The 16,199-nt window shown below is 38.7% G+C and overlaps 1 protein-coding gene across 1 annotated transcript in view; it reads right to left on the bottom strand.

Moving 5' to 3' along the window:
• The window catches only part of stxbp5l (syntaxin binding protein 5L), a 135,091-nt gene that overhangs the window by 78,912 nt on the left and 39,980 nt on the right, over window positions 1-16,199 (bottom strand). Inside the window, exons 3-4 of the mRNA XM_069662688.1 lie at window positions 7,755-7,836; window positions 1,715-1,815 (exon numbers count right to left, since the gene is read on the bottom strand). Coding sequence (XP_069518789.1) covers window positions 1,715-1,815; window positions 7,755-7,836 — 183 coding nt within the window. The remainder of the gene's footprint in view (window positions 1-1,714; window positions 1,816-7,754; window positions 7,837-16,199) is intronic.

Genomic DNA, 16,199 nt, shown 5'->3' with positions numbered 1-16,199 from the left:
GTGCTTGAAAGTAGCAGCAGAGGGGTGACCAGGAACAGACACATAAATTACATCACGTATGTTTCATTGATGGTAAGTACAGGTGGCTGGGCGTTTAGAAATTCTGCTGGAAGTTGGAGAATGTGAAAAGAAAACACAAAATCAACAACAAAGAGGGATAGTGGAATCAAATGAACAATCAGCTTTCTCAACTCCCTGCTCACTGTGGTTTTTTTCTCCCCTAACTAGTCAGCAAGCATCCTGCAGTGGTCATGTTTTCCCCAGCCCACTGAGCACTTACAGTATGTACCATGGCAACCAATTGTGTCAAAGGTGAAGCCATTAGGGAAAAGCAACACAGCCACAATATCTCCTCTGACCTCTAGGACCCATGAGTGGTGTCAGATTGAAGCACTGTAGAGCTGTGACAGAGTGAGGGAGCTCCAAGAGAGGACTTTTCTGGCTCACTGCTGAGGGGGCAGCTTTGGCTCAAGAGGTCCATTACCCTGAAGAGCAGCATTCCAATCCTCAGCCTTTCCAGGCTGCACATTAGGCAAGATACTAAACCTAAAATTGCTACCAAACGCTATGCCATCAGTGTGTAAATGTGTGTGTTTATGTGTAATACAATTAGAACACGATGGGCCTCTGCCATCAGTTTGTAAATGGTGTAAATGACATGAAGTGCAGAGCACTCTGAGTGGCCAGAAGATCAGAAAGGCAGTAAGTGCAGTCCATTTACCATTTTCTGTTGAAAGACAGTAAAGCTTGGTCACATCTGCAAAACCCCAACAATAAAATTAACCATGATATGGCTCCTGGCTTGAAAACACCTTTCTAGATGTGGTCTATGGTGATTACAATAAAAATAGATTCACTACCTTCCTGCACAGGCTGACTGGGTTGCCTTAGCAATATTTGTTACATTCTTAAACCAGTCTACTCTGCTCATGCCAGATTTTTTCAACCATCTGAAAACTGTGTGATGGATTTACAATCATAATAATAACTGGGAAATCAGCTTTCACTGCCTGTGATGGTGGTCATGGATGGTGTCACACAAAGCAGGAGGGGTCATCAGCTGAATGACAAGAAAGAGCCTCCAGGCAGCGGGTCCTCCTTCTCGGGTTTATCAGACAGTGTAAAAGAGGATCAAAGGCAGAGGTAGGATAGATTGGACTGATTGTGTTTGAATTTATGTTGGAAGAACAGATGGACCAGCATCCTGTAAATGTTGGGTGGTGTGGGGTTTGGTTGCTTTCTTGTGCACAGAGGGCACTGCCTAGTGGAGTAAGGGATTTCAGAAAGTAATACATGGGTTAAACAACATAGGGCAGCTGAAGAGAGACAGTAAATGTGTGGAGGAGGGGGGGTTAAGACATGCACCAAATGACCGGCAGATTGTGAGTTGAACCTGTGATCAGTGTGTCGAGGACTGTAGCCTCTGTATATGGGGTGCCTGCTCTACCATCTGAGCTAAACCAGCACCCTGAAAATCATGTGATTAGAAAACATGTCCCCCCTTTAGCAAAGACAACTGGATTATCAGTGTGAATCTGTAATATCATAGTGATGAAGATGACTATACAGAGAACAGTATTGTGGATTTTACTATCATTTGGCCAGTTCTAGGGTTCTTCTGCATGTGCAAAACAGAATGTTCTGATTTAGGAAAGTCACATCAAGGAGCAACAGATGGATAATTTGTGTTTTCACTCGTGAAATGTATTCTTACCTCTCTCTGTTGAATTTGAGTGAATGCAGAATAGCCGGCCGCCTCTGCCGGAGATTCCACAAATGTAGCGTGTCATCTGCGCAAGCTGTGACCAGCGCCCCCTACAGACCCAAAAAACAAACAAACAAATATTAGTACTTTATCATTATTCACACACAGTGGACACCTTGCCTTTTGGAATTAACCAAAGTCTTGTGTCCTGGTTTATTAAGCTGTGAACACAAAGTGATCTGTAGGTTTCAGCTGTAAAGCAACCGAGACTCACCAAATTTAAGCACAGCGTCATAAATACATATGTTATAGCTAAAATACTCATAGGAAAAGAATGCACTCATTGAAAACACTCAGAAAACAACATTATTGTCTAAACAGATACTCGTAAATGCGATCGGAAGGGATCCATTAAATTTCAAAGGAACAAAACAGTTTCAGTTTTGGACTCTCATGTACCAAGACTAGGGCTTAATCGCATGGTTGTCCATAGTTAACTCATAATTAATCAATTAATCATTTTTTACCTGTTAGAAATGTACATTAAAGAGATATTTTTAAAAGTTTTTAATACTCTTATCAACATGGGAGTGGACAAATATGCTTCCTTTATGCAAATATATGTTTATTATTACTGCAACATTCCAAAACAATGACAAATACTGTCCAGAATATTCTACAGAATAACCTTGAAGGTACTGCACGCTCAGAAAATATGCTGAAAGCATAACATGGCAATCATCGCATATATCAATGATTTTAGTGTAAGCACCGTCTGGATTACCCTCTTTCTGAACCACCAGAGAATAAGGACAAAAAAGACAGTGGGCCTGAAATTGAATATGGAATCTGGCATATTTAACATGTAACTTTTTGCCCATTGTGTAAAGGGATAGTTGACCCATATTCTTAAAAGAAACAAGCAAACATGAATTCATATTCCAGTTTATCAACCCCTGTTCCTCTTGCAATTTAGCATGTTTACAAGATTCCTCTGACTGTCTTGGGTCTGTAAAGTCACTTGGGCCAAAACTGCCTGACATCCCAGAGTTCATCCAATTGTCTAAGTTCTGAGGATTGTAATTACAACGAAATTCCCAGCGTGGCTTTGGATCCCTGGAGAATTAGCTTTAGATTAAAAACTTAATCATGACATTCAAGATTGCAGTTCAAGGGAGGATTAAAACATTGCTTCCATTGATTTCCATATTGGTGAATGTGTTCTCCCTCACTCACTGCATCACTCACTATGCTTTGCAAAAAATATGTTGCACAATCTTTCAGTTGCTTTATCTAAATAAAAAAGTTAAGAGTAGATATGAAACTGAGTTAGTAAGTTTGGCATTGTGTTGACCATCATAATGTAGCAACCTCTTCCGAAATTCCTCATCTGTTTGACATGAGAAACCCACATGCAACAGTACTTTACTTTCTAAAGTTGAGTTATTTTTGATCTGACTTGGAGATGAGGACTGGTGAACAATTCAGACTTGATATTATTTTTTGTGCATTCAGGTCACATATGATTTGCCTTAATTTTATAATCAGTTCATAATTATACTAACAATAATACTGGTAATAACTGCTGGTATCACTCATCCTCACATGTCACAATAATAAACTAACTGTAATATTCCACAATTATCAAAGGATCATTTTAAAGGTTAATCCCTATGCAGCAAGAGTTTGTTTCTGTCACCAGAAGGAGTCAGAGGAGGTGGAGCAGCAGCTTACGAAGAAATCAGACCAGACACACAGAAAAAAGAATGTGAGACGCAGGCAGGGTGAGAGTCAGGTCAACACCTCCATTATGGTATAATTATCTCGATGTCTTGATAGCAACATAGGCGAGGCGACCAGACGCAGGCACAATATACAGCTTGGGTAAAATGACATTCAGCAGGGCCGAGAGAAAATTGCACAACAAAAAATTATATTAAATGACTTTCGGAGCATTTATGTTTCAAATAAGGTAGAGTTAGTGGTCTGGTAAACAGTTTCCCATTCCATTTCTCTTCAATTACAACTACAAATATGGTAAGGGTTTTAACACAAGGACCCAGGGCATTTTTTGTAGATCTGGTTCTTAATAGCTCTTAAAAAAACATTTCCATTTCAAGTAAAAAAGCCACAGTTAAGATAATTAGCTTCTGTTGGTTCATCAGCTACAGTGAGCTAATTAAGTACCCCCGTCTCAGGCCATTTGTGGCCAAGGGTAATGAGGTGTGTGTCTACCTGGATGTGGTAACATCTATTCCATCTGTCCTTCTCCTGCTGTTCCTATTTGTTCTCTCTACCTCTGTGCACACAGACAGGTACGATTTAACGTTAAATATGAGACTTAAAAACCTATTAGAATGGAGATCTCTCAGGTCAAGCTTTTTCTTAAATGTATCATTCTGTACAGAGGTGAGAAAAATAGCATGATATCTGTTCATGAAGACCTTCTTTAAACTAAAAAACAATTTTCTCAACCTTTCTGGAAAATGTTCCTTTTCCTTTAGAACATACAGTGAATACTATTATAGGCAATACCTTGTGTCTTGTTTAGAGGTAAACATCCCTCCATCTTCAGCACAACAATCCGTCTCACCTTTTCCTCCCCAAAACAGTCTCCCCTCTCCACACAACCTCATCTGACGCCAACGTTCATCACCCCCTCAGCCTCTTTAGATCTATTATTCATCAAGCAAAATGATGAATTCGGAATAGGCAAACAAACACATTAATTAGCCTTTTCATACCCTCCACTGACAGTGACAGAAAAAAATTACAATTCTCCACAGAAAATAGGGAGAAGAAGAGGCTTTGGAAGATGACATGAAATTAGATTTTGACTAAATAATAAAGGGTTGACAACTGAATGTCCTGAATAGTGTTACTTCTTTGTGATATAAAAAAGATAGATGAATATATGCTCAAGCACATCACTCACAGGTACCTGCATGAAGTGCTCTCTTTTGTGGGTTCATATGTCTAATGGGAATAATACATTACACCTCGCTGAATGTCAAGAGGCCATTTTGAATATGCAAGTCAACCATTAGCAAGGCAGCCGGACGCCGACTGAATCCAGAGAGGCCTTGACACACAGCCCTGCTATAAGTCTAGCTCTGGCAAACAAGAAGAACTTCAGTAGTGACCGGGGGAGATCATTAACTTATGAGCATTGGGGTGTGCAAATGTAGCACACAAACACATACACAGATTGTGCAAGCACAAACAAAACTCACACATGAACCCACTTTCTTTTGTATCATGCAGGCTGAACACCAGATACACACTATTAAGATATGTTTACACAAACCGGTACCTACACATACACTCAGACACGTATACAAAGTCAATACCTGTCACACAAATACACACAATTCTTCAGGCCCATCCACCTCGATTTACCTCTCATAGACACATAACAATTAGGCCACAGAGTGATGGGGGGCTGAAGAGCCAGTTGGCCTAAAGTCCTACTCCAGTCAGTGTTTCTAAATGTTAGCGTTCTTTCTCAAACAGAGAATGGCCCTGCCGTCAGACGAAATCCATTACCATGGTAAATAGACATTGGAGGTTAAAATGGAGGTTGACAATTTTTACAGTACCTTTCAATCAACATTAATGAAACTATTAAAAATCATAACAGCAATGTATAAGGGTACCCAGTTAAGACTGTAAAACATTTGATACAGCTTAAAATGACAGTACTTCTGAAAACAGTGTGTACAATGACCAGACAGTGAAATAAATATAAAGAAGACCTAGAGGTTCTTCAGTAATGATCATACAGTCACATATTATGTAGCAAAAATGCACTTGCAAAGGGGCTGGCATTCTGTGACATTAGATATTTCTTCAAACTCATTTTTAAAAAAAGTTTCACTTGTTAAATTTGTAATCTCTGAAGGTAAACTATTCCACATCTTCATTTTTCTGTAAATAACTTTACATTTCATCGCATTAGTTTTTTAGGAGTATAAAACAACCTCTGTACATTTGGAATTTTAGACAATGAAATATTTCTAAGGAGCAGAGCAGAGAAACGTCTCTATAATTAATGACCAACCTAAAGTTATGTGCTTTCTGATGATGTTCTGATGCTCTTGTTTTAAGGCTGTCGTTTGGCTCTGTTCTGAACTAACTAGTTTCTCCAAGTCTGTATTTGACCACGCTGCTGGACAGAGGAAAGAACTATTGTTTGAATAATGCCAGAGATTCAATGTTGGGGTAGAAATTTTGCATATTTCTCTTCTGCAAGACAATCTGCATTCTAATATTACTACAAGGAATCTTGCTTCTTCCACCGACGATTTTAACTGTGGCTTACTGTTGAGTCTGACATTTTACATAATAAAGTAAGAACCAACACGGAGCCCCGTTCATCTGTTTGTGGTGAATCTCAGTTTAATTGTAAATAGTAAGTTACACAGAGGCTTCGCTCTGGCTAACCACTGCGATATGAACCCGGAAGAAACAGTTTTTCTTGTGATTTACTTTAATTAACGGGTCTTACCTCTGCCGAAATAACAACATCCTGATGCAGATTTGCAAAAGCTTAAAATGCAGGCTTTGTCGGAGTACTGTTCTTGAGAGGAGAAGAAACTACTTCTGAATTGCTCATTTGTTGAATGGAGGTCAGATGATCATTTCTGATGCAGTCAAGGAAGTTGGGAAATATAAACGCTGAACAGCTTTCGTGACACAGCGTCAAGGGAATCAGAATCGTAGCTTTACACCAATGACTGTACAGTCTATGCTTTACACATAGGCTCCAAGGAATTTGTTTTAGTGATTTGGTGCAGAACAATTAACAGAACTAAAATAAATATAATTAAAGACTTAAATAGAACAAGATAAAAAAATAAGGCAATAAGAATGAAAATATTAAAATAAACAATGCGTAAAATACAAAATGTACAACAGGTGTTATTAAAAACTGTACAGATATGCAGGACATTGGTGAGTGTAAAAAACTTTACAGTATCAAATTAAAAATATTGCAGTGTACACTTGAAGTGTGAATTTGTCTCAAGTTGAATTTTTGATCTAGAACAGATTGTTAGCTGAACTTGCATGCAGATGTCTGTTTATAGAGATAAATAAGAAGCTTAATTGTTGTCAGATGACCGTTGATGGGAGCCGGGATGTTACTATGGTTTATTACGTTCTGCTTTTGCTCTCAACATGGACTGTTTTTATAGATGGATGGATGGATGGATGGATGATAGATAGATAGATAGATAGATAGATAGATAGATAGATAGATAGATTTACACACAACACAGGAGCTGCTGCAACAGGCAGCCACCTAGCATGGTGCCAGAAACGGATCCTGCATACCCAACCGGATATGTGATTGGTCAATAGACTTTTACTTGGACTATAAGTGTATTACAAACGGAAACCTTGGCAAAGACTTGCCATAACTCTTCTACATGTCTCTGTAGAATCTGTAGATATCAGGAGAATAGTAATGGCTCCACACAGCTTCCTTCTGCTACATTAGATTATTATGACTTGCAGCTTCTCTATAGTCATAGAGTGTGTAGATAACAGTAAAATAAAAGAAAACAAGTAAAGTGAAGGAAAGGTTATTGTTCACTTCTCACAAAACCAAATTAAATCACAGAAGTCCATTCACTGAACTTGAAACCAAAAGCACTCACTGTTAAGAACAATGGCAATGGTGTGGAATTGAGTTCAATTTGCAGTGCAAGTCCAATAAACTTTATCCCTCTTTTGTAGAAAAATGGTTTCTTTTCACAGACACAAAACAGGATGACCATTAAGAGAAGGATCCCATCAGCCGTAGAAGAGACATTTTATATTTCCTCATTCTTTCTTATTTCCTTATTCAAATGTTGTAGCCCAACCAGGGCATCTCAAAAAAAAGACGTTGGGGCCAACAGTAAGAACATGCATTACATTGCATTGTAAGAGTGGACTTGTTACAAATAACACATAGCTTTGATGGTGACTTCAGGCCTCTGTAGTGGCACAAAGGGGCTGTAATAATCACATGTTTACAAAATCAATGCAATGGACTCTGGCTTACCTCATTGATGAGGAACTGCAGCTGAAGAACAGCTGCTCCACTCTCATGCTGACAGTAGCAGTCCACCCCGGGTCGTCCCAGTCTGATGACATCACAGAGTCAAGGAAGTTTAGTATGGTTTTTATCAAAATAATACAGACAAAAACAGAACAAGATTGTCAGTGTCAGTGATTGTGATTTTGATGTACTATAGTCTAATGTGTTAAATACAACATCCAACCAACACTTGAAATATTTCAAGTACAACACACTCTGATGGAAAAACTATTATAATGATCACTTTTCACCCAATACTATAATCAGAGAAAGTGTTAACAGCCAGAGGGCCATATAGTAGTAACAGCTTTTTCACCTATGTTTGGAAATTTGCATTTGTCCTTTCTTTGTTTAACTTATAATAAAACAAAATAATGTATATTATTTTGTAAGATGTACCTGCACCAACCGTGGGGGCACAAAAGATAAAATTGCACGGAACGCTACAGCTTCTTGTGCCAATGGCAGAGTAGAAACACACAGGTGGTGCAGTGTCAAATCCGGTTATGGGGGATGACTGGATTTAAAAAAGGTGCATTGTGATGCTTGATGATTGCTGACATACCTCCGACTGTGCCTCTCCTTCTACCTTAGGGAAGTCTGGTTCGAAGGCAAACATCCGTGCAAACACAGGTGAGGGGCAGAGCGTGTGTATGCCTTGCTTCTACTTCACCGATGCAAAAGCCCTGCTCAGTGTTGACAAAAAGGGGTTTCCTAAATGTATTGCGCTTATTGTGTATTATGATCCAGCCTGCAGAAATAGCTTATATTTTGTGTATTTATTTCAATTACTTAATATGAGAAAAACTTCTCACTGTAACACAATGTCAAAAAAACAGCAACACCAAGAACTACAACCTTCAAATTGATCATTAGCTGGATTGGCACCTTGCTAAAAACCTTAACTTTAACAATTTTAAAATGTATTTAGGTCAGATTGTCAAGTCAAGTCAAATCGTTAGTTAAGGCAAGTCAAGTCACTTTTTTCCCACCCAATATACAGCACTCTTACCTGTAGTATCTGGTCTTTATAAAGAGACAAGGTATTAGTAGCCCGTCAAATAATGACATAAATGGCCAATTTATATAACCTGTTCAAAAAGTATGAGAATTAATTGTATCTGTATTGTCTTGGCTTAGACGCAGCCATGATGATGGTCTGGTCTGAGACAGTATTGAGTAGTAAAAAGTACGACTGATGAGGCTTCTCTTTGGGGAAAAAACATCAGGTAGGGGGCTTTTATGTTGTGTGTTGCCATAGCTTGTGTGCGTGAATGGCGTTGCTAGCTAGAGTTTGACTGACAGGCAGTCATCCAATCATGACAATCACATACTGGGGAGCTTTTTGAGTCATCCAATCATGATTCCCAGTTTGCGTTGTGTACATACTTGATAGTTAGACAGAAACTGACAACATTGAATTTTATCATTTTATATTTAACAGCTGACATTCAAACTTATGAACACATGCAAGGCATCTGAGTCATCATGCCTCAAGTCAGTCAAGTCTCAAGTCATTAACTTGCAAGTCCAAGTCGAGTCTCAGATCTTTATTTTTTGTCAAGTCAAGTCCAAGTCATCATGACTCGAGTCCACATCTCTGCCAGCTACCGACAGCAACAGCACCGTTAGCTAGCAGGATTGCAAACTTGACATGGTGAAAACAGATGGTAGGCTGTAATTTGTGTGTGTAAATAAACGTAAATACTGTTTTTTTTAAATAAACAGCTATAGAAAACATTTTTTCCTCTGGGATATCCCCCAAAACAGACTGCATCTTATATTGTGGTGCGACTTATATTCTGGGTTTTACAGTAAGTACTGTAATAAAAGTTTATGTATATGACCTTTCAAGAACAAGCATCATGAAGTTCTTCACAAGTCAATGAAGTATGGAGCACAAGACAAACAAATAGCAAACCAGATCAATACAGAACAGAAAATGCTGGATGTCTGTGATGGATTTTCACCCGGTACCTGTACCTCCCGCTTGGTTTTGATAAAACAACATATACACCCTGAGGCTACTTTTTAAATTTTTTAACAGAGCGAAGAAGCCCTCAGCTAAACCTTGTCAATATGAAAAATAAAAATACAGACTTTACAGATATACTGCAGACTTCCCAAAAGTCTGAAACAATCAGGGCTGGTGTTCACTCTCTTCTGCTCAAATAAATACTTTCACTTCTTGCATCATTCATGTACTGCACTGTTTTTTGTTTGTTTTCTTACAATTGCATTAGCATTTGAAATGTTTTCCAATACAAGATTTATGATGCTCCTCCAGTACCCTTGCCTTCTCCCTGAAGGGACACCTCGGTCAGCATCAATGGCTACCAATACCCACCCATACAACTCAGGGCAAGTTGATTGTGTAACATTTATGAGCCACGATCAAATATTTGTTCAGCTGTCTGACACTGCAGAAATAGAAAAAATAATGTCAGGGAGAACAAAATTCGTGTTCAGTTTTAAGGACACACAATATGAGTAATCGTGGAGAGTGGGAGGTTCGAGAAAGAAGGTTTAAACAGCTGCAGAGTCACCGAGCAGAGAGTGGAGGAAGAAAAGATATGTAGACTGTAGACTGTACTGTGTGCTGTAGACTATCATTTGTTAAAGCAAGGGATTTGTATATGTTATTATTATTATTGTTAGTATTATTATATAACACAGGTAGCCAGTGTGATAATACTATCCAGAGGCAGATAATGTCATTTCAGTTTCACAATATGCTCTGAAATTCACAGAGCAGCAGGGACCCAGATTTAGTGAATTGCTGACCCAGACATAGATCTCAGGTGCACTGGGGAGGAAACTTGAGGTTGAAAACGCTGCTCATGACCCGGGGCCAAATCTCCCTTTCAGTCATGCTTCAAAACAATCCACATTCAATTCATTCAACTTTATAAACTAAAACAAATAAAAAAAACTATACAATTCTTAATTTTTTTACGTTATTTCTATTCTATTTTTTTCTATGCAATTAGGAACCAGCACGATGACTGTGATATAATGTGTTTGATGAGCCCTTCTCATCTGTGGCTAAGGCAAGAATGAATTATCAATGGAGAAAAAGGCACCAGGACACGCAAACACAATTATTTATTTTTATTGTGTCACATCATGTGTTTGTGTATGAATGCATAGATATGTAGTCTGGTCCACCCACTGATATTGAAAGAAAACACAAAAATAGCCGTCAATGAACCACCCACTTGCATCGGTTGTGCTAACACTACAGCATGTTTGAATACTTATGTGCACAAAAACACATGCTCTGTGCACTAATGTTGCTTCAAAGAGACTGTTGAGTAGGATTTTTCCAATTCAGCTCTCTGTCAATTTTTTCACACATTTGCACCTAAATCGACCAAGTGACAGCATTGAGGGGGGAGGGGGGGTGCTGATATTTAAGCTTACTAAGAGAGAGGCCACACTGAGAGAAAAATACACTTAAACAGTTATAAAAGAAACAGACTTGATCCCTCATTCAAGCAGTCCGTATCTATTTCCAGTACAAAAGGCTTAAATTAAACTAGTCAGGTGGCTGCTAATGAGTTCCTTACAAAGTTTCATTATTGTATGAGTTCAGCCAAGTTCTCTGATTATTCACTGATTCAAAGAAATTCTCATTTTTGCATTTTTAGCTCAAGAGTCAAGATTGAGTCTGTATTATTAAGCTAGTCTTTTGTCAAAGAGTTAACACTACTTCCCGTGCTACAAGCCAAACAAGTGTATGAAAAAAATGAGTTTGATCTAAAAATATTCCATGTATAGTTTACTGTTTTGTCTTGCTCTGGTCTGATACGTGTTTATGTTTTTCAGGAGGAAAACACAGTAACACTTTGTGGAACGCAAAGTTCAGCAGATCAGCACCGTGACCACTGATAACCTGGGGGGGATTAATTAAAATGCAATGACCGTCTCTAAGATCAGTCGCTCAGGAAAACTGGTGTGTATGTGTGTGTCTGTGTGTGCGAATCAAGGACCGACTTGAAAGGGAATGGTCTGCAACAGACATAAATCATCTCTCTGTCAGTGTGGATCTTTCTCTCCCTGACAGGCGAGTCTTTGTACACATCCTATTCAAATTCACATCACACTCTGCAGCACATCAAAACATATAAGATGCTGCAAAACACAAAGCTGATGTGAAGGTGAAGTCATCTACATACATTCATGAGACAAACGCTGTATTGCTGTTGGCTGAGAGGAGAGAAGGCCGATGGGAAAGTGTCGGACCTGCCTTTTTTATTTGGGGATTTCTGCCGCAAAAACCCAGTACAAGAAATGAACAGAAATTTGAATTGCAACATGTCATTTTGCACAAAAAGTTGCAGTTAAACCAGTGCCTTGTTTTGTGTTGTACATGTTTCAAATACGTCTAAAACATCCTAAAAGCTTCTTCAGTTGCAGGCTATTTTCTGCTGCAAAGTTGAACATATAATCACATATCGTTGTTATCGTTTAAGATGCACTATGATAAAATCTTAGTGGCATGAAGTGCTTTGAAAAAAAGCTCACATATACATTAAACATTCATAAAACTCACACTTAACAACAGGTTACAAAGAAATCATCACATCTGCTTCATCACAATGTGTGAGAGGGAATTGTTTGCACTAATAACATCGCTAAAATGGTTTAAGCAACTACAATTTTCAATGAATCACCAGCTTACCTTGCTGTGGATAAACAACCAAATTACTTTCAAACACAAATCAAGCGCTGCACACAATATGCTCAATCATGAGCATGTATTTATCTCAGCAGGCAAGACAACACGTTCAGTATGTCAGAAACGATGGAAATGTTTTGTTTTTTCTACAGTGGCAATAAGCGATGACAACAGTGAACGGGTTCAGGAGAAGACATTTTTAATTGCATCGCTGCATGGTGGGCTTAAATTGCACATGCTTTAATTATTTATGTAAACCTTTAAGCCAACATGGATAAAATGAGAAAAAGGCCAATCAGCAACTTTCAATGGTAAATCGATGTATGAAGCCTCTCCTCTGACGGATAAACACCAAAACAAAGCATGAGGGGCTTTGTACAGTCTGTATTTGTTTTTCAGGTGTGAGAACACTTCAGACAATGGTTACTGCTTCCCTGCTCTGTATACTGTCAGTATTTTGCTCTATAGAGAGGAGTACAATTTCAGAGTTAAAAGGTGTAGTGTTGGAGGACTGTAATTTCCATATGGCAAATTGCATGGTGCCATGGATAACACACATCTCTGTTATGTGACAATAAAAAACCTGGGCTTACTAGATCTGACTAGTTCTGCACTATTACACACAGTTTCATGATTTTCATGTCTTCTATTTGAGTTGTCAGTATCTGACTTGTTGTGGACACACAGCATATGGCACAGTCATTGACAACACTACTGTGTATTTGGCCAATAAGTTTCTAGTCAAGACCTCTAAATGGGTTCTCGTTTTAAATCTTGCTTGAAAAATTCTAAAATGTCAGCTGGAGGCTCCAGCCTATGAGGCAGCAGTGAGCTTCATTAGTTATCTTGCTCAAATTGACAAAATCTACCAGCATCAGTGGTTATTTCAGACAGCTAGAACTGAAAACTGCCTGTTCTTCTCTTTTTAAATATCAGGGAGCCGAGCCAGGGGATCATTGTCAACTGCATGATTGTATGTGCAATAGGTGTAGTTACAGTAAATAAGGGGGTTGCCTTACCAAAACCCAATAGAGCTCAGTTGTGTTGCATTCAACCAAAAGCACTATTACGTTTTTCTGGCTCCCGGCTCGGCTCAAACACTCGTCAAGCATATAAAAGCTAAATGTGATGACACTGATAATGATGACTAAGTGCATAAAAATGACCCTTCAACACCTCCTTGTCCCATTTAGTTACTGTTGAGGTATAACTGACTCATATAAAATGAGTCAATGACACGCTGCTGACATTTGACACATTAAAGAGACAGTAGTTGGGGAAAAAAAACACTTTAAATAGAAACAGATGTGAATGTCAGGAAACTGATTTAGTCTTAATCCTGAATTTATGCCAGATCAGACTAACAAGGCACATTTTACTAAAGACCAACATGCTTTTTCTTTGTCATGTTATGGCTCCTCTTAACGTCGCATCACAAATACTGTGTGACTTATTTTAAAAAATAAAGTAAACAGAAGATTTGATGGTAGAATAACAATAGAATTTTATGGCAAGTAGATAATACAGTACTACATTAGGTAGATAATATTCCAACTAAGATTACTAATCGTCATGTGTTTCAACCAGATTACACTGACGTAAGGGAGGACTAATAAAAGGGAGTATAAATAAATAATTTTTTTCATATCAAAACACCTTATGGATATGTGGTGTGATATGATGGCTAGCAAAGTGTTTTCAACCCAATTTAACACTTTGATTAACACTTTGAGTGTAATGACACATGGAGCATGTGATGAGCATCTCCCATGTGCACAATGTTTGTGTGAAGCATGGTTTGTTCTGCATTCTTAATAAATGAAGTTAGCCAGTAGCGTGTAATAGCCTGTTTTTTCATTAATTAAATCTCAGTGGTCTAGTCTCCCTCAGGATCACTGAGCAACCAAAACACAGTGTATTAAAAACATTTTTTTTGATGAAAATGACTTTCACATTTTACAACCAAAAATCAGACCTTAACTTCCCTGTTTTATTGATAGCTTTGTTGTTGTTAAGTTTACTGCTTTTACAATTGTCTCTAAAATGTATGTGTGATTGCGTACACAACCGGCTGACCGTACTTGGTCATATACTTAGCCATGCACTACGCATGTTACTGGAGAAAACCTCGAGAGGGCACACCAGAGAGCTCATGCCATATACAACTACCGAATGTGCGGAATGTAAACAACAGACATGGCAACACTCGAGGAGGTTACTACTGTGTTCATTCTGACATCATGGTAGAATTTTTGGGAAAACTGGTCTCAGTGGCCGGAAGACAGACAACTGTGTTGACTGCACAGCAGTAATTTTTAAGGATGTGCACAGCCGACGCTCCAAACAGACGCAGGTTTTGTGGGGCAGCCATCAAGCATATGCAAATGCGTAGTTAAAAGCAAGTATATCTCCGGCCCTAACCTTATCCAAAAAAAAAAAAAAAACTTCATAGTTTACATCCATTCAGCCAATACTGACAGACATCAGATCTGAGTGCTGAAGTCAATGTTGGCATTGCTTAAAGCCACAATCTTCCATTTCCTGGAAGAGAGGATTTCTTTTTCAGATGTGTCTTTGTGGCAGTATCATGAGTTATTGTTGTTTAGTATGAGAGTGGTCAACATGAAGGGCATACATTGCAAAGAGAATTCTGTCTCACGTTTGCTTGATTAAGTATTCCTATGGCGGTTACTTGCTTGTCAAAAATATTCTCTCCACCCAGGTGCCTGTACCTTGGCTTAATTTTCTAGCCCTAAGATAAAAGCTGGCAGTAAACCCCCAAAGCACCACAGAAACCCATGGATGACATTACAGATCTACCCCCATGGATTATCACTAAGGTCTGGGTTATCTTTCAGAGTGCCGACATTTAAGATGAATCTTCATCCGCATCAACCACACTGGTTTCTCTATCTTATTCATTATCTAACTCTCTCTGTCTCCACCAGCCACTCTCACAATCTCGACTTCATTTTGTGTGAATCACATTTACTTGTATTCTCCCTTTTTTCCCTCTCTCTCTTTCTGTATGTATGTGAGTGAAGGGGGTGTATAATAACTAGTTAATAAATTTTGTGTGTATTTAATAATGCTGGTGGAGCATTGGGGACACAGCTGGGTAATTTAGATTTGAGTATAAACATCTCATAGCAGAGAGGTTCAGAAAAGGGTGTGTGTGTGTGTGTGTGTGTGTGTGTGTGTGTGCATGTGTGAGAGAGAGAGAGAGAGAGAGAGAGAGAGAGAGAGGGTGTGGGTGGCTGGCTGGCTGTCTGTTTTGGTAAAAACAGCATAGAGTGCTGTACATTTGAACTTGACGATGTTTGCTCACAAACAGAGTTGGCTGACAGTTCCAATACAGTAAAACTCTGTGATTGCTTTGATCTCTTACATGCAGCTGATGCTGTAGATATAACTCACTTACTTACAGAGATTCTGTCAAATTTACAGGGCACTTCACTTGCTCACCTGGTTGAGCTTATGTCACCCCCTTGTCCTCACCCACCTCTGCTGTCTCTCCTGTACCTGTCACCATTGGAAATAAGGGCAAATAATGCCCTCACAATACTTTCGTAGTTTGATGTATGGACTATGTTTCTACTAAGTTAGCATATCATGCTTTTCATTGAAAACTGTATGGAAATAATATAAAAATGTTGTTGTTGTTCTAGTGTTTGCCACATACCCATATTTTCTTTTCACAAAAAAATGGCAGAGGTTATTGAAGACAG

The sequence above is a fragment of the Semicossyphus pulcher genome, unplaced genomic scaffold, assembly GCF_022749685.1.
Source record: "Semicossyphus pulcher isolate SPU_LCO1_2020_fin unplaced genomic scaffold, fSemPul1.0.p SCAF_15, whole genome shotgun sequence".
Classification (NCBI taxonomy): domain Eukaryota; kingdom Metazoa; phylum Chordata; class Actinopteri; order Labriformes; family Labridae; genus Semicossyphus; species Semicossyphus pulcher.
The sequence above is the reverse complement of the archived record's forward strand: the minus strand, read 5'-3'. Positions and strand labels throughout refer to the sequence as shown.